The sequence below is a fragment of the Pseudopipra pipra genome, chromosome 1 (genome assembly GCF_036250125.1).
Source record: "Pseudopipra pipra isolate bDixPip1 chromosome 1, bDixPip1.hap1, whole genome shotgun sequence".
NCBI lineage: Eukaryota > Metazoa > Chordata > Aves > Passeriformes > Pipridae > Pseudopipra > Pseudopipra pipra.
In genome coordinates this window covers 99,835,781-99,860,116 of record NC_087549.1, presented here as the reverse complement: position 1 = coordinate 99,860,116, position 24,336 = coordinate 99,835,781, and the positions used below count along the sequence as shown (strand labels likewise).

Below are 24,336 nucleotides of genomic sequence, written 5' to 3'. Positions count from 1 at the left end.
CTTGCAGCAAGGGTGGGTAGAGCCCTTCCCAAATCTTTGTTCGCGAAGCCTAGCCATGATGATGAAATGTGATGTTCTGGGATGTAGTATTGAAGTAGCTAGCCCAAGTCTCTCTGAAAAGACAAGGGAGAGTGTGCATCATCCCCCTGTGATTCCCTCAGACTTTGAGCTTACGAGTCTAGAGTTTATAAGCATATTATTTGTATTAGTGAAGAGTGAATAATTTCACATAGGAACTAGCTATGCAACTGCAAAACTGCTTGTTTTGCAAGTGCTGTGTATAGATACAAGGATGAATATGGTCCTGGATCTATTAAAATCAGTGGAAGGACTCCCTCTGGTTCACTGGGTGCGTCGTCAGATATTAGGCACCTGGACTTGAAAAATAAATCTCAGCAGTTTCATACTGACTTGTCAAATTATTACAAAACCTGAGATGAAGGAATTCAGAAATCATAGATAACATCGTATTATGACATCTTTGTCCAATTTGCTTTTCACCAGCACAAGATGTAACGACACATAACATAGGTTAGTGCTGTAATAGTGCAGAAAATCAGTGTGTTCTGAAGGAAGGAGCAATAAAATAAAATTTTTATCAGAAAGTTCAAAACTTTTTGAATGTATCTAATTAACATAATAATGTTTTATAAAAAAACATTAGTAAAGGTTGTCACTGATCACAGACTTTTGCAAAGCCATGGAGAAAAGATGGTTTAAAGACTGTGGTTTAATGTGGGAAGCAAAATGTTCAATTAATTTGACTATGCTTACACCTCATACTTACCTTCCTTTGATCACACAGCAGGGTTTGTTTCCAGAGAGGCCTCATGTTTCACAGTATGCCCATTGAGTTTTTATGCCCCTGAAATGTGTCTTAACAAAACAGTCATGATGATGAAACACAATATCCTTTCATGTGAAGCTAATTACATGCTCTGATACTATCTGTTTTTCCCTTCCTCTTCATTCATAGTAGATGAAGCATTTGTTTTCACTTATTTTATCTTTCATTAAACAAACACTTCTTTCAACACTATTTTTGACCTTCTATTTACCCTAAGTAGCAAAGCTGCACAGATGGAGCTCATATCTGCTTTACAAAAAACAACCAAAGAAAAATTAGCAAATGCTATGGTTAAACCAATGCTAGACATTTCTAGTTCTAGAGGAGTGGTCTTGACAGTCAAAGCCCTGTGTGTATAAAATTGTGTGTGCCGACATTGATATTCCCAACTCCTAGGGCTCTGCATATAGAGCCATGACTGAAGTGATGCCCACTGGTCATACCCCCGTGCTGTCCTAGCTGGTGATCTTTTAAACTACCAAAGAAGTTCTAGGGAGAGAAGAATGTTAAAACATTGGGAAGATGGATATGAGAAGATTGCTTGCTTTTTTCTCAAAAAGCCATACCAGGTTTCACACTGTAATTTGTTTCCTAAATTATAGCATAGTTTAATATTATTTAAAAGTAATTTGCTACACTGCAAAGGATGCAATGAAAAACTGCTTATTACCATTTCATGTATATTAGGATATTTGTAATTCTGTTTGGAATTTAGTCTTTTTGGAGAATCTAGGAAACAGAATTCTGATTTCTCATTTATATTTACTTTTATTTATCTTTTACTTACAGACAGTTGTTAAAGTATTGAATGCGGAGTTTGTGAGGCACATGGAAAACTCTGTTGTAGCTCATCCAGGATCAGATTTGCAGTTTCCTGAAAGGGCTGTTCAGCAAAGCCCGCAATTAATCAAGATGTAGTACAAGTTGCAGTGAGAGCATCATCTCCAGGAATGAGTGAATATTTTCCATTGTTGAGGGTAAATGGGGATGGAGAAAGTTTCTTGGTTTCTTGGTTAGTTGTGCTCAGAGCTTTGTAAATCTGTCATAAAATAAATAAATAAGTCCAGTTTGATAACAGTGGACAGTCCTATTTCTTTTGAACATACGGTGATAGAACCCGTATGGATGGTAATAGAACTATCAACTGCTGTGTGGTAACAAACCAGAGTAGTCCACATCTCGTACAAGAACAAGATTCCCAGTCTCCATTTTCTAATAGCAGGCCACTGGTGATTATAGTCAGGGATACTGTACAAGCCAGTCTTGTCCCTTCTTAAATACTGGTTTTGTTTTGTAAGAATCACTTGACTACTGGAGTAGAATTGCATTATTTTAAACTAGACTCCTAAAGAGATGTTCTTTCATACAAATTGAATTCATTGCTGAGCTATTGTGTAACCTGGCCCTTCTTGTGAACATCTCAACATCAGTATTTTCTGGACCTAAGATAGTTGAAGTCACTATATGGTTTCTAGCTCTAGCAACTGAAGTATAAAGCTAACAAAACAAAAGCTTAACCTCAGGAAGCACTGTCATATATCAGCTGCCTCCAGAGGTGGAAGTTCTTGATAATATACAGACCATAATAAGAAGCAGATGCACTTTTGTTTTGTATTTGCAGAATACATCTTGCCTGATGCATATATGCGTGTGTATGCTTATCATGGCTAGGCTTTGCGAACGAAGATTTGGGAAAGGCTCTATCCACATTTGTTATAAGCACGCTGCTGGCTAATAAGGCCAATATGAGAGAAACATGTCCGATTGCAAAAGGCACAACAGAAAGACTCCTTAGGTGGTATATTCTGCAAGACACGGTTCTTTCTGCTCTGTCTTTTCTCCTCGAGAGTGATCCTGCGTGCTTTCTCAAAGGAAGCAGCGGCGTTATAGATGGTGTTTCTCCAGGCCTCCCGATCTGAGGCCAGGGTAGACCAGTTATAGTGGTCAATATGGCCAAGGCTGAGATGTTGTTTCAGGGAGTCCTTGTATCTTTTCTTTGGGGCTCCCCTCTTGCGGCAGCCGGTGGCAAGTTCACCATAGAGCAAGATCTTTGGGAGGCGGTGGTCCTTCATCCTGGAGACGTTCCCTGCCCAACACAGCTGTGTTCTCAGCAACATGGCCTCAATACTTGTGACTGCTGCTTGTTCTAGAACAGATGTATTGGTCACATAATCTGACCAGCAGATGTTTAGGATTGAACGGAGACAGCGTTGATGGAAGCGTTCTAGGAGACGCAGGTGGTGGGAGTAGACGACCCACGATTCCGAACCGTATAAAAGAGCGGACAGCACAATGGCTTTGTAAACACTGATCTTTGTACTTTTCTTCAGGTGTTTGTTTCGCCAAACTCTTTTATGGAGTTTTCGAAAAGTACCATATGCCTTTGCTAACCTATCTCTCCGTCGGTCTTACCATCCGAGGAGATGAGGCTGCCTAGGTACTTAAACTGCTGGACTGATTTGAGTTCTGATTGGCCAATGGTGATATGGGGATGATGGGGGACTTCCTGAGGTGCAGGTTGATGGAGAACTTCTGTCTTCTTCAGGCTGACTTCCAGACCAAAGAGCTCAGCAGCGTCTGCAAAGCAGGATGTTAAACGCTGCAGAGCTGCTTCTGTGTGGGCAACAAGGGTGGCATCATCTGCATAAAGCAGCTCCCGGACAAGATGGTTTAAGGTCTTAGTGTGGGCCTTCAGTCACTTTAGGTTGAATAGGCTTCCATCAGTACGATATGGAATGTAGATACCATCCTGATCCTCGAGGTCTGCTGTGGCCCTTTGGAGCATCATGCTGAAAAAGATTGTGAATCGGGTTGGTGCAAGAACGCAGCCTTGTTTCATGCCATTCTTTATTAGAAAGGGTTCAGAAAGTGTGTTGCCATATCTGACTTGGCCGTGCTGATCCTCGTGGAGTGAGATGATCATTTTAAGGAACTTGGGGGGACAACCTAAACGTTCCAAAATCTCCCATAGACCTTTTCTGCTCACTGTATCGAAAGCCTTGGTGAGATCAATAAAGGTTACATAGAGACCTTTATTCTGTTCCCTACACTTCTCTTGCAGTTATCTGAGAACAAATACCATGTCCGTGGTACTTCTGTTGACTCTGAAAACACATTGGCTTTCAGGTAGAATTCCTTCTGCTATAGCAGGTATTAATCTGTTCAAAAGTATTCTTGCCAGGATTTTGCCAGCAATGGAGAGCAGAGTAATACCACGGTAATTTTAACAGTCTGACTTAATACCTTTCTTCTTATACAAAGTGATGATGGCTGCGTCACGAAGGTCTGATGGTAGTTTGCCTAGTTCCCAACAGCGCACCACAAACTCATGAAATTTGGTATGGAGTGCAAGGCCCCCCATGTTTCCAGACTTCAGGTGGAATTCCATCAACCCCAACTGCCTTGCCGATTTTCACCTGCTGTATGAGTTTCTCCCAAAGCGGGGGCAATATCCAAATCATTCTTCACTGGTTGTTGTGTGATGGACGGATTGAATTGTTGAGTCTTGAACTATACAGCTAGTACTGAAGAGAGTCTGAAAGTGTTCAGACCAACGATTCAGAATGGAGGTTTTATCTGTCAGAAGCTTATATACATACATATATACATCCTCTTTTGTGATGCAGCTGTGTGAACTTTTTCTGTATTACATCCTGAAATTGCAAAATCTGGTAAAGCCTGAGGTTCTTCACAGACCTCTAGGTAATTCCTCTTGCTGGTTTTGTATGAGCTGTAGAGGAAATGTGCTGATATGGGTATATGTTGCTTGTCATGTTTGACATTTAGACATAACTTACTCTTGGTGTATAACACCTGCTACTGCAAAACAAATTGCCTTAAGTAACAAACTTGTACTATTTCTAACATTTCATCTCAGCTTAACTGCCTTTTATTGACCTCTGAAAGTGATTCCTGGAATGGCACTGATCTTTTTCTCTCTCATCAGTGCTTAGCTGAATATGCTTTTTAAATTGCATATTATACCATGGTAAATACATGGGTTTGCATGATGACTATATTATTTATCTAGTTCCTGGAAACAGTATGTTATGAAGTGCTACTGATTACGATATTACTCCTAAAATGTGCTCTGCTGACACAGAACCTTGGTTGATCACTCCTCAAATTCTCATTTACATTTTTCTCATCACCTCATTTATATACTACTGAGGAAACACTGCAAAGTGTCTACTTGAGAAATAGATTAAAAAGTAGATGAAAAGATCATTAATAAAATGATCTGATGGCCCAAGAGATAGTTTGCCACAGCTGGCTTAATGCACCTCAGGTAGGCTGTGGTCATCAGCTGCATGAAGTCTCTTTGAACCTTTACTAGCATAGTCTTCAGTCTAAGAAGGGGATGGCGGCAGCTAGTTAATGCAGAATAAGCCATTGTATCTTGAGCGTTTGGCTCAGTACTTAATCTGAATTGACTGAACTTTGCAGAGAGAGATGACCTTTAACACACGTGATGAGAAGAAATATAACCAAGCAATGTAAAATACTATAGTTTATACTATAGTATGTAAAATGCTATACTGTAGTGGGGTTGTTTAAAAATTTTATTTGTTTTATATTTGGTTTTGGGGCTACTGCCCTCAGTTTTGCACTGAAATATCAAATGAATTCCCAGATCAACTGAGGGTTTCAGCCTTTCATTGGCCCTTGAGGTTTAAGTATTTGCAAAATTCCTCCTAAAGTTCAGTTAACCCTGGAGCCTGTGATAAAAAGCCAACAGAAGAAAGGTATTCAGGGTTGATGTAAAGATTCTGTGAAGATAAAATTAATACGTACTTTAGTAACTGCAAAGACCAATGCTGATTGGTGAAGGTAGAAATCTGTTTGGCTCTGTCATAGCACCAGTGTTTGTTGACTCAGCTTCTACTGATTTACAAGCAAAAGGTGGGGTTCTTTAATTTCATCTGATGGAGGTGGAGGACAGATTGAACTTGAGTTGTTTTAAGCATTACCCATTTTAACTTACCACAGTTGTATCTTCCACTGTCCACTGAACAGTGGTAGATTTATTCATATAGATGCTGATTTGTGGTAAGGAAAGAAAGGTTCCTAATATAAAAGGGAAAGTCAGTGACCCAGACTAACAGGATAAGTGCAACCCTGTCACATTCCTTGCCCTATCTATGGACTGCACAGGCTGAGAAAAAGTGCTGAATGCTTTCTCAATTTTTGAAAAAATTCACCCTGGTGCAGGAAATAGAGAAAAATGTCCCTGCATACCATTTGGAATGCAGATTATGCCTCTACTGACCCAGGTTAATAAAAACACCAGCATCTTGGAGGATGGAGAAATGAAAATTGCAGGTCTTTTCAGTTTGTCTTTCTCAACTGGTCTTTCTTCTCTTGCTGACCATAGTGCAATGCTGTGGTTTGGACATTAACAAAGAGCATTAAAGCATGCAAAAGCGATATTTGTTTTATCCTGAAATTTGTTTTCTTTTCTTAATCACTTACGAGGAAAAGATTAAATATTTCTATTTACATTTGATGTGTATTACCACTGTATTGAGAAAATTTGGAGCCTGAATTTCAGAATTGCTTGCTACCTGCAGTCTAGGCCATGTGAATCAAAGCTGCAAGTACTTAGTTCTTCTGAATTTCAAACTTTTTTCTTTCCATGCAAACACTGATAACTTGATATCCTTCATGTGTCTGTATGTATGTGTGTACAAATGTGTTTGCCTATATATAATGTATATATACATTTACAGTCTACTGAGTTCTTTTACTCTCTTCATTTTTTGTTTGTTATGAGATGGTACTGTTCTGTGCAATTAACTGATTTTTTTAATATATTTTCCCCCTTCTTGTCTTCCTTTACTTTTCTTTTTCTTTTTTGAATTTGTTTTTGTTTTTAGCCTCTCTTCCTGTATGTGAGCAAGGTTATGAGGGTCATGTTGAGAATGTTGGCAGCTTTGTAGTTCTCATACAATAAAATATAAACAAAAGCTCATTGCTGGATTATGTTTCTTAAATTGTTTGACATGCCTTGTTGAGATGAATGAAATGTGGTTCCTTCATACTTTTGGGATGACTGTACCCTAGAAGAAATAATGGAGAGCATCTCCCTGCTGTGCAACTGGAGGTCTTCGCCCTTTTCTGACTAGCCACTCAGTGTTTTCTCTGTGACACTGTCTCTCTTTCTCCAGAATGTATGAATGGTCTTAGATTCCAGTTATGATAACTGTAGCAAATTTCGTATTCGGCTATTTTTGCTAATTTTTACATAAATACCTGGTATATCATATTATCTTTTACTGTACTGTCACATCCAAGACCTGCAGTTCTGTGCATTGATACTGTATTTTCTTGTGATTTATCTTTAACCTTTATTCCTACTTGTTAGCTCATCTTCTGGACAGCCTAGAAGGATTAAATAACAAATAATAAATGTGCGATGAATATTTATATTTGCCTCTATGTGTGCATGTCTGTGTTTGTTCATAATCTGTGATGCCATATTGCAATAATGTGTTGATTTGCAATGTATAGCAGTTAGTTTAATTGAACCATCCCCTTGGTATTCCCCTTGTAGAAGGTGACTCCACCATGTTAGATCCAGCATAAACATCTGAAGAAAGATTAGTCACATTTAGTGAACATTTGTTGCAATTTCTACACATTCTTTTCATTTACACCAGTTTCTGGATTTTATTTGATCCTCATTTCCATTTTTTCTGTCCATAGCATAACTCAAAGAAGATTTTTCACAGAGTTGCTAGAATGTTACAATAAATATGAACCTTTGAGAGACAAACTTGTGTATTTGAATGCAGACATAATATCTTGTTCGTTACATTTTCTCTGTTCACTTACTTTACAGTTTTCAACTAATTTGTTATCGCTAAAAATAGGTCATGTGAAATAGTTCCACATGAGGATCACAGGGTTTTCTTACAGTTCCAAAAGACAGTGTCAGAACCAGGAGTCAGGAGCTGTTCATTCCCAGTATGGCGCATGTGAAAGTTGACCGGAGTTAAACCAGTGTAACTGTTTCTGCCTACAGTGTTGATGACAGAACTGCCTACCTGGCCCTGGGAGCAGTGAGGAACATCTCGCTTAACATTTTCATCTCTAACATTGGGGATGATGCCTATGACACCAATGTTTTCTTCAATTTTTCTGGGGAGCTCTTCTTCATCAAAATGTGGCAAAAGGTAAGAAAGGCCAGTCTCACTGTGAACAATTCTTTTAACTTTAAGCAAATTTAATTACAAGATGTACGTACAGGGGGTGGCCTGGTGCACACTGTTGAGTCATTTGGAGGTTGATTTTGGTTATGCTGGACTTGAATTTCTTTCAGGCTATTTAATGAGATTTTTTCTTGTATGGATTTGATGTGTGTAGATTACACCCTTTGTATTTCTGTATAAGACACATTCCTGTTATTTGTGGTGCACTAATGAAAGACAGTTTGTTTGAGGTATTAAGAGGTGGAGGGAGACTGGTTTGGAAACTGCTAAGATGCCAAATGGCACTGAAATACAAAGGGTACCTCTAGTTTGAGTGATACCACACTGCACTCAGCAGTCCTGGTCATCTCCTGAACTGGACTCCTAGACTTACTCCTTGTTGAAACCAAGATACAAGCCTGTTTTTCGCTCATGTCCTGGTGCAAGTTTGGGTTGTGGCCAGGGCACACCACTAAATCGGAGGTCAAGAGTGCTTTTAATTTCACCCACATGGAGTGAAGTGATTTTGAGTTTTAGTCTGTTTTCATTTAGATTGAAATACTTGGATGTTTTCATTAGCAGAAGTTCATTATAAGATAAAGGTGTTGTAATACAAGCTTTTTGCAAAAAACTGCTGGCTGTGATAGCTGTCTGAGTAGGAATAATGTGAAAATAATTGTACAAAATGGGAGCTGTACATTCTGTCTGTTTGTTCCTGCTTTTCACAGTCATTTGTTTCTTTGCTGGAGCTTTGCTTAGCTGTGCAAAACACAATAAGAGCAATATTTAAAACAGCAATACAACTGTTGCGAACTGTAGGATTTATTTGGTCTATTGAACCAATGAAATTGTGCCATTATTTGTCCTGTTTTATTATGGGTGTAAATTATTATAAACTTCTTAACTCATTGCATAATAAAAAACCCCATATAATTTCTTATACATGTTAATTCTTTTAGTGTTCAATTTTGACTACACAGTTGCAAGCCTCGGAGAATTATCTTTTTATTATCGGCTTCATTTTCAGACATTATGTGCTGCAAGTGTGCAATTTATCAGGAGGAAAAAGGCAGGGGATAAAACAGAAATGCCTTATGCCAATGCACAACTTCTCCTTAATGGAAATTTTATATGAAGATTTTCAGGGTCTGGCCCAGCTCCTGCTGAAGTCAGTGGGAGAGTTTCCATTCCTTTGCACTGGAAAAAAACCAAAGCTTGACGCATGCTCTTTTAAAAGATTGCTGTAGTCAATTTTTTTTCTTCTGTGCTTACATTTTAAATATTTTACACACACTGATTAACTGGAACACAGTTCCAGTTGTATGGATGAATACAGTCATGTAAGATGTACTTTCTGTAGAGTTTTGGAAGGCAGCTTATGCTATAGCAAAGCCTGTTTACAGTGAATCCTGACCTACCTGGTGGTGTACCACCCAAGGTGGTATTTCACCATGGCTGGGCACCAGCAGAGGTCCTGGCTTCTGTCCAGGTGGGAAGAGAAAAGGAAATCCAAAGTCCTGAACTTATGATACTTCTTCAAGGGGTGTAGAAGGACTCCCTGAGCCACAGGCAGCAGTTGCCCATTCTATTTCAGTCCCTGCATGGCCCGCCAGGCAAGCTGCTTCTCTCTGCACATTTTCAGGAGCTGCACAGCGCTGGGAGCCACTGCCATGGTTGCAGTAGTGCCAAGTAATGGGAGAGGGCTTTGGAAAAGGGATTCATCTGCCTCTGTTGCTGAGATCCAACCACCGCAATCTAGACTGTTATCTTGATAAACTGCATTACTAGAAGAAAGGTAAAAACCCTTCACAGAGGGTAGAGCCCAGTATACAGTGAGCTCAATACACTTGATCTTGGATGTGCTTAATTGAAGGTTATGCTGTCCATATGGAAAAATCACCAGTGCCTTTCCTGTGTCCCAGTGTCTCTCTCCATTATCAAGTTTTGCACTTAAACTCAGTGGACAGAGACTTGCCAATGTTTGAGGTGAGAAATCTGTGGGAGAGGGTTCATCTCCTGTGTTCTTAGGATGAAGCTTAAAATTGTCCAACCTTTGATATCTTCTACAAAAGACTTAAATAAGAATTTATTTGCACAGCTTTCAGTGGCTTTCGTTGCAACAAGAAATGGGGGTTTGTTTTTGTTGTAACTTGAAGCTTAAAGTTTATTGAGTTTCTGGTATGAAAGGTTAGTTCCCCTTTTAGTAGTTTCTTTTAGTGACTTTTAAAACAGTCAGCTGTCAGAAGATAAATGACACCCTGAGAGGAAAATCCAATAGAATTTTAAACAAATATATATCTTCATAGTATATATAAACATATATATTATATATGCGTGTGTATATATGTATGTATTTGCATTGCTTAGTCCTGTGGGATGTTATAGTCATAGTGCTCTGTGGCTGGAAATAGTGCCAATTGCTCTCTTTCACCTGGTTATTTGGATTTCTCCTGTGAACCTGATAAGATAAAAACAAAACCCTCTTTAATTAATCTTATTAAGCACAAGACATGGTCCTGTAGGCATACTTAAGTTGTAGCCTCTCTGAAGTCAACCACAGTTTTGCTGTAGAAAGACTTAAAAAAACCAGCTCCACAGTCAAAAACGTGAGTAAAGATGTGAAGAGTGTTTAGCTGAAAATCCGAGGGGGGGCCAGAGCTTGTTAAGAAATCACAAGCTTTCCTTTCCCTGGGTTTAACATTAGTCTGTGTTCCTTTTAGCAGAAGCAGGTGCATTAAACCCTGTCTGAAGAAGGCCCCAAATCTGGTTGTGGTTTCTTTTTTTTTTGTGAGAGAGCTTCCTGTGGCATTTCATCAAAACCAGAGGTATTGAGCACAGCAGGGAGGACGAGTGAGAAGCATTTCAACTGGCTTCATTGCAGGCTCTGAGGACAAGCAGGGGGCCTTCTCTTCATTGCAACCCCCCACCCAGTCAGGCTGCAGGGGATGCCGAGCCCAGCGCATTCCCAGCCAGCAGCGCTTTTGCAGCCTGCGTTTGGGAGGAGGCCAGAAAACTTGCACTTGACTTTTGGCCATAACAATCTGCAGAAACAGTGCTTTCCACTGAGCAAGGGAAAAGGAGGAGTGAACTAAAAAGCTGCTCTATAAAGTAGTATGGCACCTCTTAAAGCCTTACAGTGAATTGCTAAGCTTTCCTTTTAAAAACAGGAGATATATATGTTAAATAAGCCTGTTTCAATATCCCAGTGCTGTAGGTAATGGATTACACCTCTGCATTTCTGCATTGTTCCTGGGTTACAAGGTATTTATGATGTCATAAGGTTTTTCCAGGAAAATATCCTAATGCACACTGTGTTTGAGTTTCTGAAAGACCAAAACCCCCAAACCTCCGTGTGTTTGTAAAAGGCATTTCCTGGGGTTTCAGATTTGGCTTTGGTTGTTGGGAATTGTATGTTGAGCTAAGGTTTTTTAATTCCAGGAAAATACCAAGTGCCAAGCTCATTATTATTGTTGTTACTTAATGTTATTATTTACACTTGAAAATTACTAACAGTGAAGGACGGAAGAGCAGGAGGGCAGGGTAAGGCTGGATTTTATTGATTGTGTTTTCTCATCCAGTTTGGTTTTAATTGTGAGTTTGGGGGGGGGGTTTCAATTATTTGTGAGGGTTTTAGTTTACTTTTTCATCAAACTATGTGTAGTTGATGACACTTGAATTTATTTTCTGAATTCTTTATGAATTTAAGCATTTCTTAATATATATTACCTCGTAACACTAAGATCAAATAGCTGTGTTGCAGTTGAATACACCAATATTCATTATAATTGAAGCCTTATACACAAAAGATTGTCTTACAGTATATGTGGGCATATATTATCCAAAAGATAAGTGCCACTTATCTTTTGTTTCTGCTTTTAATTTTTGGTGTTTTGAAGATATGTTTTTGTTGTAGAATAAAAATGCATATAACTATATTGGGTTTGTGTAGCAAGGTTCTGGTAGTAGGTGGGGCTATAGGAGTGGCTTCTGTCAGAAGCTGTTGAAAAGCTTCCCCCATTTTCTCATAGAGCGAATGCCAGCTGGCTCCAAGACAGACCCACTGCTGACCAAGGCTGAGTCAGTCAGAGGTGGTAGTAACACCTCTGTATTAATGTATTTAAGAAAGAAAAAAAGTTATTGTGCAAATATAGTTGTGGCCAGAGAAGAGAGGTGTAAGAATATGTGAGGGAAACAACTATGCAGACACCAAGGTCAGCAAAGAAGGAAGGGGAGGAGGTGATCCAGGCAGCAGAGCTGAGATTCCCCTGCAGCCCATGATGAACATGGTGAAGGAGGTTGTCCTCCTGCAGCCCGTGGAGGTCCAGGGGGGTGCAGAGATCCACCTATAGCCCGTAGAGGAGCCCCACGTCAGAGCAGGTGGATGCCCAAAAGAAGTCATGAACTCATGGGAAGTCCGTGCTGGGGCAGGCTCCTGGCAGGGACCTGCAGACTCATGGAGAAAGGAGCCCATGCTAGAACACATTTCCTGGTAGGACTTGTGACCCTCTTGGGGACCTACACTGGAGCAGCCTGTTCTTGAAGGAAGGGACTCCCATGGAAGGTATCTACACTGGAGCAGTTCATGAAGAACTGTCTCCTGTTGGAGGGATCCCATACTGGAGCAGAAGAAGGACTCCTCTACCTGAAGAGGACAGAACAGCAGAAACAATGTGATGAACTGACTGTAACCCCCATTTTCTGTCTCCCTGTGCCTCTCCAGGAGAAGGAGGTAGAGCCCAGGAAGGAGGGAGGGGTGGGGGAAAGGTTTTGTTAAAATTTGTTTCACTTCTCATTATCCTGCTCTGATTTTGATTGGTAGTAAATTCAGTTAATTTCCCCGAGTTGAGTCTGTTTTTCCTGTGATGGTAATCGATGAGTGATCTCTCCTTGTCCTTATCTCATGGACCTTACATTATATTTTCTCTCCCCTGTCCAGTTGAGAAGGGCAGTGATAGAGTGGCTTTGGTGGGCACCTGTCATTCAGCCAGGGTCAAACCACCACAGTAATTACCATAATAATTAAAAAACAATCTCTCTGTTAATACGCATTCAACCACGATTTAGTAGTGTGAGATATGTGTGTGCATGAGCACATGTATACATGTATGTGCAGTGAGATGAAGGAGTTCATCTAGCCAGCTTGCTTCCCAGTTATTTTGTTCCTATTTACTTGTCCTGTTGTTCAATGCAAAAGACTGTTGCCCACATCATGCCAGGAAATGATATCTCATGCCTTTGGAAGGGAGAGCTTTATGTATCTTGGAATAAATGAAAACATTATTTCAAATGATGACAACAAAATAAGTTTTTTTCCAAGATGGCTGCCTAGCTCAGTAGCTTGGGAAGGTGTCTAGTAAATCAGCTGAGTGGATTAGGAGTGGCAGTGAAATTTTTCTGCTCTCCTGCTGTCTATTGTAGCAAACAAAAGGAAGGGGTGCTTCACACCATGTCTGGTTTGTGCAACTCATGACACTGGTCCTTGAAAATAAGAATATGAAATTATTTGCGTGATTAGCGTTTGTGTTAAAACTGATGCCATATTTTCCAATATTGAGATGGAAAATTCATGCGGAAGTAAATTGTGTCTATAAAAACAAATACCTGATGTAAAGAGACTGTGTTTTAAGTCTTAGCTTTGTTATTACTCCCTTTAATTTTTGTCCTTTTTTGTTTGTTTTTTTGGTGAGGCTACAACAATGAAGCTATCCATATGTATTTATAAGGCAAGGAGTATAGCAACAGGAGCAACATATATTTTGGAAATATCTGCAAGGTTGGATATCTGCAAAGGTACCTGATGCAGCTTACCTGCTCTGATACAATCATGAAAGTTTTTAGCAAGGAATTATTTGTCTTTCTATTCCAAGCAATAATTGCATTTCTCCACTATAGAAAGTACTTAGAATCATAGAATCATTAAAGTTGGAAAAGACCTTCAAGATCGAGTCCAACCTTTGACTGAACACTACCATGTCAACTAAACGATAGCACTAACTGCCACATCCAGTAGTTTCTTGAACACTTCAGGCATGATGACTCTCCCACTTCCCTGGGCAGCCCATCCAATGCTTATCCACCCTTTCAGTGAAGAGATTCTTCCTGATGTCCAACCTGGCACAACTTGAGGCTATTTCTTCTTGTCCTGTCAGTAGCTGCCTTGGAGAAGAAGCTGACCCTCGCCTTGCTACAACCTACTTTCAGACAGTTGTAGAGAGCAATAAGGTCTCTCCTGAGCCTCTTTTTCTCCAGGCTAAACAATCCCAGCTCTCTCAACTGCACCTTATATGACTTATTCTCTAGACACCCTTCACCAGCTTCGCTACCCTTCTCTGAACATGCTCCAGTACCTCAAAGGCACTTGTATCTTAATAGGAGTTATGACCCTGATCCTTTAGTGAGGATTATAAAGGACAGGTGAAAACTGAATCATTGGAATGGCTTTTGTTTGGTTTTATAAAACATGAATTCATACAGGCTTAGAATGCTAGTAATTTCTTCATGATAAAAGACATTAATTATATTAAGCTATTCAGTCAGTAACTTGAGTTTGTAAAACTTTCTTATATTCCAAGCTTGATGCTTCACTACTTTATATTTTTAATAGCTTTTTAATTGTGGAGTGTCAGTAACTGCTCCATCCTACAAGCAGGCAGCGCTTTTGTTCTCACTTTTCTTGGTTCTCTAAAGAAGAGAAGTGACACAGCAAACAAGAAGGGCCACTTTCAAGAGACAAATTATAATAATACAGTCTTAAATGAAGTTGTCTTGTTAGAAGTATCTCGTCATTGCTTAGCATCCTTTAAAGGAAGGAAGGATGAAAGAGGAAGTCAGTTTGCAAGAGGGAGAAACAAGAGAGGGATTCAAGTGCAAGTGACCACAACCTGCTCAAGGTGAGTTTTGCTTAAATACTGCAAGGGACAGAGGATTTCATCTGAATTCTTCCCATGAAAAGAATGCTCTTCCTTTTTTGGTAGAAAATGAATGAACTGGCTTTGGAGCTGGTACTGACCTTCTTCCAACATGTCCTCTATCGTTCTTCCATGGAAGCAGACAATTCCCAGCCCAAAGCCACTCCCAGCCCAAGACAAGTCTTAAAAGCAAGGAGGAGTGCTGGCAGAAAGTGATTGAGAAAAGCTCTCCAGCCCTTATGTGCTCCTCCAAAGCCTCAGACAGCAAAATGCCCAGAAAATGGCATGACAAGTGTCTTGAGAGGTTTCCAGTGCCTACAGTCAAGATAGGTGCTGGCCTCCTTGCAGCTTTTCAGCGCAGATGATTCCTCTCCTGTGGGATCAGAAAACATTAGAGGCTCATAGGGATGGGAGGAAAAAGGTGGAGTGAGCTTTCTGACCCCGGGAAGACATTTGGTTTGGGTTATGTTCAGAGGCTAGAGAGGCCTCCAGAAGCCTGCGTTTATCCTGACAGGACCAGCAGCCCCCTGCACTTGGAAAAGAGGCATGAGTGTCAAGCCTGAGCTAATGAAACTTCTCTGGGGTGTGAAGGTATCTGCAGAGCCCCAACATGAGTTCCCAGACTGATGGTGTCAGCTGAGATGTTACCTCTCAGGTGGTAATTGCTGCTGTGGGGGTGGGCTGGCCTCAGAAATGCAAACTTGTCATTAAGAGACAGATTCCAGAAAATACAGATTTGCTCTGATGAGAATTATTTTCCTCTATGACTGCTTTTGTCCCACTGTCTGTGGAAGGAATATATAAGTCTCTCTATTCCAAATTTTTATGAGACACATTACAGACATCACAGGGAAAGTCTGCTGTCTCCAACCATTACTCACCTGGACAACTCCAGTGGAGATACTGGTCATCCACAACCATAAAATAGGCAACTGTTCTGTACTTGGGGGATGCTATCAGTTTGTCCCAAATTAAAAGCTCTATGTGACTTAGTCATATGGCCCACTGTGTCCACATTTAAATGGCATTCCTTATGTTATTAATAACACCCAGGTTGTGCACCAGTGGATGAGTGTTGTTGTGTGGGTAGTTGGAAATCTGGCCTTTAAGCTCCCGCTTTGCTGGCAGAGTATGTGTAGCTGTACATTAACACATATGGAAAAGGGTCATAGAGTTAGGCCTAGCCAAGTAGCATAGTTGAAATGTGGCCAACCTCACAATCAGTGAGGGTCAGCTGACTTAACAGCTCAGTGGGGACAGTGTATCTTGGTGATGTTCCCTGGATTATTTCCTATATGTTGAAAAAAATAATTTCAGCTGTTGTCAGCAAGCAGAGAAAAGAAAGATTTAGCTGGTGTAGTACAGTGAAAATTGATAAAGTCGAATTGGTCTGTTAAAATGGGAACTAATGTGTCAGCAAAGGAGGTGGAACTTCTCAGGGTGGCACCAGATCTCTCTTATTCCTTATGGTTTCACCCCTTCCCTGCAGGTCCCTTAAAAGATGAAAGAAGCTTTGTTGGTTGGTTCTGAAACTTGTTTTGGGGTTTAATCACTTGAGCTGAGTGAACAATTTCTGTTGCCTCTTCAGCTTCTGAGGTGCTGTGCTCTAGAAATTTCCTGCACTAGCTTTTCATCAGTTGAGATAAATGTTTATGAGAGAGTGTGTTGGGAATATCCAGTAAATAGAAAAGTTTTTGTCTTTCCTTTTTTGCTCAAAGATTTGCCATGTTGACTGGGATCAGTGAGCTCATGATCTGTAAATAACTTCAATTGAGGAAGGAGAGGGAAGAGGCAAGAGGCTTTAATTAATTATATAGAAAGAGTTGTTTTCACAAAATAAGGAGCAAATGCAAGATGTTTGAAGCCTGACTTGTTGGGTTTGGGGTGGAGTGTGCCTACAGCATTTACTAATGAGGTCATGGAATAGGACAGGAAATTTCTTCCTAAAGAAAACTTTTTTTTCCTCTCTAGTTCTTTTTATGAAACAGCTGTTGGGGTTCCCCAATGCCCTTTCAAATTTATTTTCTCATAATGAATTAAAGGATCAATTCATTAGCAGAATACAGAATGCCCCACTGCCCCACATCTTCATATGCACATTTGGTTGTGTGCACGTCAGCATACTCAGGTATGTGGTTTTGCTCACTCGTTAAGCACTGGGATGACAAGGGTCTTTGGTGGTGAAACAGCAATTTGTAAAATTTATGAAGTGTAATATTCATATTTGCTGATTTGGTTTGCTAGGGGAATATCTATGTGTTGGAAAGTAAAGGAAAACTTTCAGTCTCTGTGATGCTTTTAAAAACAGACCTATGCGATGCACACACAAAATCTTTTTGTTTCATTGTATAATTTGATTGGATATCCAATATTCTTCAGTCATTGCATTCAAGACATTAGATAGATGCTAGTTTCACGACAATGTCTAGCTGAGCAAGTCTGTATTGAGTCTAGGAAATCTAGGAATAGCAGTTAATGAATAACAATAATTTTCACATTATAGTTGCTGTTGATGCCGATTTATCATTGACTTGGCCTTCACATTATTCACATTGTTACTTCGCATTCCACCTGTGTTTGGAAATTATTTACAACAGATGAAATGTGTGAAGCTCAAGATCCAGAACTGTTATGTTAAAGAGTAAAACCATTTTAATTTCTTTCCATCATGAACATATTTTCCCTCCTTATGAGTGGTTCCATTACATACTTTGCTTTGGCTAGCGGAGAGCTGTACACAGAAGAGTTTCTGAACACAAGGTGTTTGCTTGAAGTTGCCAAGTAATCTGTGTTTCTAAAAAATGGAATAAAACTCATGGGATTTTCACTCTGAGAGCAGAAACTCCTTGAAATGCACATGAGAATTTTTCCTTTTAAAAGCTTTTAAACCTATGGCCACCTGTGCCAACCACTGCAGTCCATCTTCAAAGCTACTATCAGTAACAGGATTTTTTTTTCCCAGATTGGAATGCACACTCATAGCTCATGAGAGGCCTTGTGACCCTCCCAGGTGGCCTGGTGCCATCACTGTGTGTCACAGCCACTGCCTGGGAAGCTGGCCTCAGAGAAGCAGCGCATCCCAACACTGTGCACAGTTCTCCCTGTCTGATCCCTGGTTGTGCAGTGTTGAGAAAGTTGGGCACTTATGGCAGTAGGTGTTTGAAAGCTCTGCATTTGAAACTCCTGAAACAGATGAACAAAAGAAGGAACACCAAGCCTCAAAACTGCAGGCTCGTTTTGTGAGATACTGAGATATCCAAATGTGAGTTGATGATGCCTTTGGCAGTGGGCTGACGAACTTGGGGAAGGTCTGTGCCTGGCAAGGTCTTGCTCAGAAACATGGAGGAAATACTGTCTGCTCAGCTACCAGAGAGTACTGAGACAAAGGAGACATCAGACTGCTAATCATCCAAAGAAAAACAAGGCCCAAAAGGCTTTTGAGGATGATAATCAGAGCAACTTTTAAGAGATATCTGAAGTAGATCAGACCCATCATTTCAGTCATTTCAGATGATTTTTACTTAAATTATTGTACAGTGCTGGTCAGTTTCCAGTCAGTAATACCACTAGTCCTCTTTGTGTTGATGCAGTTTTAAAATAACCAAGAAAGCACCATTTTAGAGGAAAGTGTGGTATTCATGGAATTTTGTGTTAGAAGAACCAAGCTGTATGCACATGAGGGGACCTCCAAGATTAAACTACTTTCAGCTGTACTTGCTCTCAACCATAGGGAAACTCAGTCTGAGCCAGACTTTTTATTTGAAAAAAATCCCTAACCTTGTATGAGTTCAGGCATCCATAATTGCACTGCACATGTGACCCACATTCTTTGGTGACCTCAGTTGCTGTGGAAAGAAAGTACATTAGTATGTTCAGGAGGTAGCTGTTAAATTAATTGGTGCATCTTCATATCCTTGAAGCCTCAGTGAAGGCCTTTAGAGAATTGTGAGATGGGGAGAGAAAAGGGTAGGAGCAAAATAAAAATTCTGCTCTCCAAACCTTAGGGAAACCCACAAGTTGTTGATAGCCCAACTGAAGGGCTTAGACCAAGATTATGAAGTGTGATTGGAAGAAGCCATTTCAAACATCATCAGAGAGGTGAGACTTTATTTTAGGTTCCTGACTTGGGAGGTGTTTATGCTACCCAGCTTTACTAGCTAAATGTATAGGAAGCAGATTACCAGCTATGAACAGACATATGTTCAATGATATCTCCCAAAAGTAAGAAGCTCTTAAATTGCAGGTCCATTCTATATAATTGCCCTGTTGTGTGGAACAAAACATCCAGATGTTTATCTAGACTGTCATTTGGGAAAGTATCCCTACTCATGAAAAGTGCAAGTTGGAATTACTGAGGTATAAATATGTGTTTTAAGTCAGGATCCATGATGATAATAAAAATCTGTACGAATTTAGAAAATTTTCCCAGTACCCGATGTAAGCCTCTACCTTTGGAGCAGGCCAGAAAATTTCCAAATAACTAATGGGGGCAGTTAGTTATGAAGTCTGTATACTGGAGAGGATAAAGTAGGTAAATGCGTAATACCTAACTTTTGTGGCTTAGTGTAGCATGGAGTGGACTGTGCAAGTAGCCCTCTTTTGTGATATTTTCTTTGCATATTTGCAAATTGCAACATTCCCAAGTCACTGCTTCTAGGCACTATATTAATATGATCATTAGCAACTTCCTGCTCTACTTAGTTGAAACCACACATAATATTTAAACTTAAAAACACTTATGTCCAGAAGTAAGGCAAATTTGTTGCACCTCTGCTTATTCCCCCAATCACATAACCCAGGGGTTATGTTTGACAGTATTACACTGCAGAATCTGAGTGGTTGTTTCCCCATTGTGCTCCTTATAATGGAGTTAGAACTTGACTGCTTCATTGCTCGTGTTATAATTATCAGGAACTTTTCTTTCTGTGATAAAGGACTTTGAGAAACAGACTGTGAGTCAGCCTGAGCTTCATATTTCTCATAACCAGGGCAATATTTGTTATACAGTAATAATACAGCTATTTGACTAATTATCTGGCTATATATATGATTGACTGAGAGTATAAAATGCTATGAAATGTTTCAAAAAGAAAACAAAGTTTTCCAGATAAACCTTCAGTGTCTTGTTGGAAGGGAAACTTCCAACCCCTTTGGCTGTGTTTTCTATGTAAACTTGAAACTCATGCAATAAGCTGAGTTCTCAGCTGAGTTGTGTTGTTACAGAGAAGCATTGCTCACAAAAAGTGTTATTACCTAACATGAGTGAGAAGTGGCATCCACAATTTCTGTAAGCCCTGAGTTGCACTGCTCTTCTGTATTTGTAAGATAAGACAGCACCTACCCTTCAGACTGCTGGAACAGTGTGAAAATTGAGTTTATTTAGTGCTTACAGAGTGAGAGAGAGTGTTAGAGAGCTGGCCACCATAGGAAACCCCATGAAGAAATGATTTTCTCTCCCTCCAAAACAGCTCACTGCAAATGAAGCCTGAAGCCAAACAGTGAATGAAAACCAAAATATTTACTCATTAAGTTAGCTTCTCCATCCTAATCACAGAACAAGGCAAGAAGTCCATGGGAAAAGTTTTCTGGGTAGCCTGTGTAATTTATAAATGTATGGAAGGCTGAGCTAATGTGATGCAGTCAAACTTAATCATTAAACTGGATGGTATGTTAATGAAACCAGAAGGTTGTTCAAGTCAATCTTACTGCATCCATTAAACTTTTCCAAGCAACAACAGCAAAAAAAGCCAATGCTATGTTATCTGTCATTTGCTTAACAGGAAATTATAAAACCTGCAGCCTGCCAGCTGTCAGGGCTGCAAAAGCACCAGTGTGCAAAATGAAGGAGTGCTCTTCTTCTGTTATCGAGATGAGAGTTCTTTCTTTTATCTTGTCGTTTCACATCTCTGAAGGGATATGGCCTTGAGGAGAGGAGGCAGTCTCTTGGGTCTGTCTAGTCACTGTCACCACCAGACTGCTATGTAATTAGAAACTCCTCTTGAAAGAACACGGGCTGGGATTTGATGAAAGATAGTTCATAGTTTGCCCCACTTAACAAGGGAAGTTGAATAACCCAGAACCATGAATATTTTCAGAGGAAACAGCTGTGAAATTTTTCATTTGGTTATGCAGCTCCTCAGAGTTTGTGTTCACTTGATCTCTTGCATAAAACTGAGAACTTCACAGATTGCTGAGAGGAAAAGGGAGTGAAGGGGACACTTTACCCATGAAGCACTTGTTTTTCTGTTTTGAGTTAAATGGAGGAGAAAATCTAATGCACTGTATGACGATGGCTGCTCCGTAGTACTGAAGCTAGATGTTTCATTTGCTAAGCAGTGCCATCTTTTGTATTTCTGGAAATAGAAGCCTACTGAAGATTGCAAGGAAACAAATCCAAAAAGAAGCTGAATGGGGAGTCCAGTACTCTGGCATTTTAGTAGTACTGCAGTAGTATCATTCCATTAGGCATTGATTTTCTCCTTACATTATTTTTGCTTCTCATGAAACCAGTGAAACACTGTCTGAGTCAGGTAAGAATTCGGTCTATCATTTTCTAGAAGTGTGTGCCCTGATTTGGACCATGATTTTGAAGGTAAAAGAGACTTGTCTTTCAGATTATCACAGAAAGCAGTTCAAAGGTCAAGAATCTGAATGCTGTCAGATGCCTAATTAGAATAATAAAAATGCCTGTGAAGTGCTAATATTGTGCTTGGGTCAGAATGCGAAAGGCAGAGAGATGCTTATAACTCATGTTTACGGTTCAGGAAGCTACTTCCACACATGCTTGTTACAACTGAGAATGTTACCCCTGGAACTTGTAAGTGCGTATTTAAAGCAGAACTCATATTTGAAGTAATTTGGGAAATGTACACAAGAAAACAGAGCCTGGGCTTTGCAAATTGCTGTAAATACTGAAAATAGGTCAAATAAATCATAGGTCTTGTTGCTAAGAGATTCTCAGCTACATGTCTAGAATAAAGTTAATTTATAGATTCAGATATCTAAAATTTCGGTGTTCATATTGTAGCTGCATACCAATGCTGTAGTTCCAGTGATGATGTAGTCAACAGTAGGACCTAGAGAGGTCTCCAACCCAGTCTAAATTAAACACTTGCATTTGGTCTGCTGAACAGTTTTCTACATCCTTTGACTACAATAGGAGCAGTGACATGTAGATCACAAAGCAATCACTTGCTGTGTAGGCATTTAAAAATGTATATCAGATTCTAGAGTTGAATCCCACTCCTAAAGTTAGTGAGGATGAACTTGCCCACAGTGACAGAGCATTAAACTGTTCCCCAATAATCTGGAGATGAGAATATGCTGTCCTGAAGCCAGGCACTTATTTTATGGAGCAATTAAATATTCTCCATTCAACAGAAGTATTTTTGTTGTAGTTCAGTCACCAGTCAAACAGGATAGCGCTGCTCTAACCATTGGCATTTGAATTATTGACAATATTCGTAGTCAATGTTTAGCATGAGAAGAGGATCATCCCTCTACTTTATCCATGCCACCATTGCCTCACTAAAGAAGGTTGGTATCATTACGAACATGATTCATTTTGTGGACCAGAGCAAGAGATCAGGGCAGTGAATGTCACCAGGACATTAACTTTCTCTCCTGCATCTGTGTGTGGCATGGCTTAATCACTGTCTCCTAACACAGTTCTCTTTTTATGGTACTGGTATCTGGAAATACTACCTTGGGAAACTTGTATTCTGGATTATTTGAAAGCTGTCTTTTAATTAACAGAGGGCAGAACTGATGGTCTGAGTTATCCAAGTACTTGGGCTGATCCCCTGGCTCTAATGTGTTTAGTCATGTGGTATTTTCTTATATATATATATATATATATATATATATATATATATATATATATATATCTCCCTCAGAGCAAGGCTCTGACAGTTGTCTTCTTCCCAGTACTGGTCTGACTGAGGTGGAGTAAGGAAGTGCTACACAATGCTACAATGGGAAATGTTTAGTATTCTACAATACATCATCACAATGGTATTTCTTAGTAATCCTCTTTTTCTCCCCAAATCTATCATCTCATGTTCTTTTTTATTTTCTTACAGGAGGAGCTGGGCATTGCCTGTGAGTTGCTGGAATCAGATTTCCTCAAGTGCAGTGTGGGATTTCCTTTCATGAGATCAAATTCTAGGGTAATGTTGTGATATTTGCAATTCGCAGAGTAATAGTTCATTCACCTCTGTCTCCGAGGAGTGGCTGGAAATAAACTGCTCTATTAAATGTCTGTGACTGATACTTTCTCTAGCTTTCTAACCCAGATATCCAAACCTTTCACAGTTACAGACTGTAGCTGTCCTCTTTCCCAGCATACAGAGCCAATGACAGTGCCCTGTGTAGTGCAATAAAATGCTTTTGAAAAATGATGCAAGAGTTACAGCTGTGAAAAGCTTGCATATTTCCTCTGTAGAAAATTAGAAAAGAACCCTCTGTCTTATTTATGTTGCCTTACTCTGTTTTTGTCTTTGTCTTCTTTCCCATTAAAGTGCAATTGAATTTATACAAATTACAATGAAAATGTACTAATGGCTTTTTCATATTATGGTCTCCTGGTAGATTTTTTAAAGAGGATTTTGTTCAATAATAGAAGATGCACTCTCTCATGATGTTTAAAAATCCAGCTGGGTTCTTTCTGTCACTAAACTGAGCTGGATAAATGACCAACTCAGAAAGGTGAGAAAATAGGGAATAACTTTAGGATGACCCAAACAAAAAGAGTCTGAAATTTTTCAGAAAGTTTCAATTTCATGAGCTAATCCTTTCCATTTGAATTGGGATATCCTTTGACCCAACACAAAAGTTTTTGTTTTCTTAGTCTTATTGACTGTTTCATGCTCTTTTGAAACATCTAAAAATATTTTTAACAGAATAGAAAAAATAAATGCAGTAGCAAAATATTATCTAGAATGTAAGAATGTAAGCCGTTGAAATTAGTATGAATTTCGATACTGTTTCACTTGGCCAAAACCCGTTTTGGAGTTAGGCAGAAAAGTTGTTACATGGAGAAGTTATTCATCAAATTAAATTCTCTTTTCAGAATTAGCACATGATTTCACCCATTATGATGAGTGTCCTGAATGCTGCTTTAGCTTGTGCCACTTGCTCCAAGTCTCTGCACGCCTGTGGTGTGATTTTTATTCCCCTAAAAGATGTCTTCAACAGCAAACATATAGATTGGTGCTGAGATAGTTTCAAGTAATGATCCCCTTGTACTGGAAAACTATTTCCCTGGCAAATGATCTCCTCAAGAAATATCTTTGAATGGTAATTCTAGTAAAGGCCTTTTCTCAATGAGAGGAAAAACCAAACTCTCTAGTATTTGATGAGAGGTAAAATGGCTAAGATTTAAAAGTTAATC

General features: G+C 39.6%; 1 protein-coding gene across 5 annotated transcripts in view; it reads left to right on the top strand.

Annotated features, from left to right (window-relative positions):
- The window catches only part of ITGA9 (integrin subunit alpha 9), a 226,393-nt gene that overhangs the window by 137,806 nt on the left and 64,251 nt on the right, over positions 1-24,336 (top strand). For all 5 annotated transcript variants that reach the window (XM_064667569.1, XM_064667551.1, XM_064667536.1 and 2 more), the window contains 2 exons: positions 7,872-8,022; positions 23,027-23,113. In XM_064667569.1, the coding sequence (XP_064523639.1) occupies positions 7,872-8,022; positions 23,027-23,113 (238 nt within the window). The remainder of the gene's footprint in view (positions 1-7,871; positions 8,023-23,026; positions 23,114-24,336) is intronic.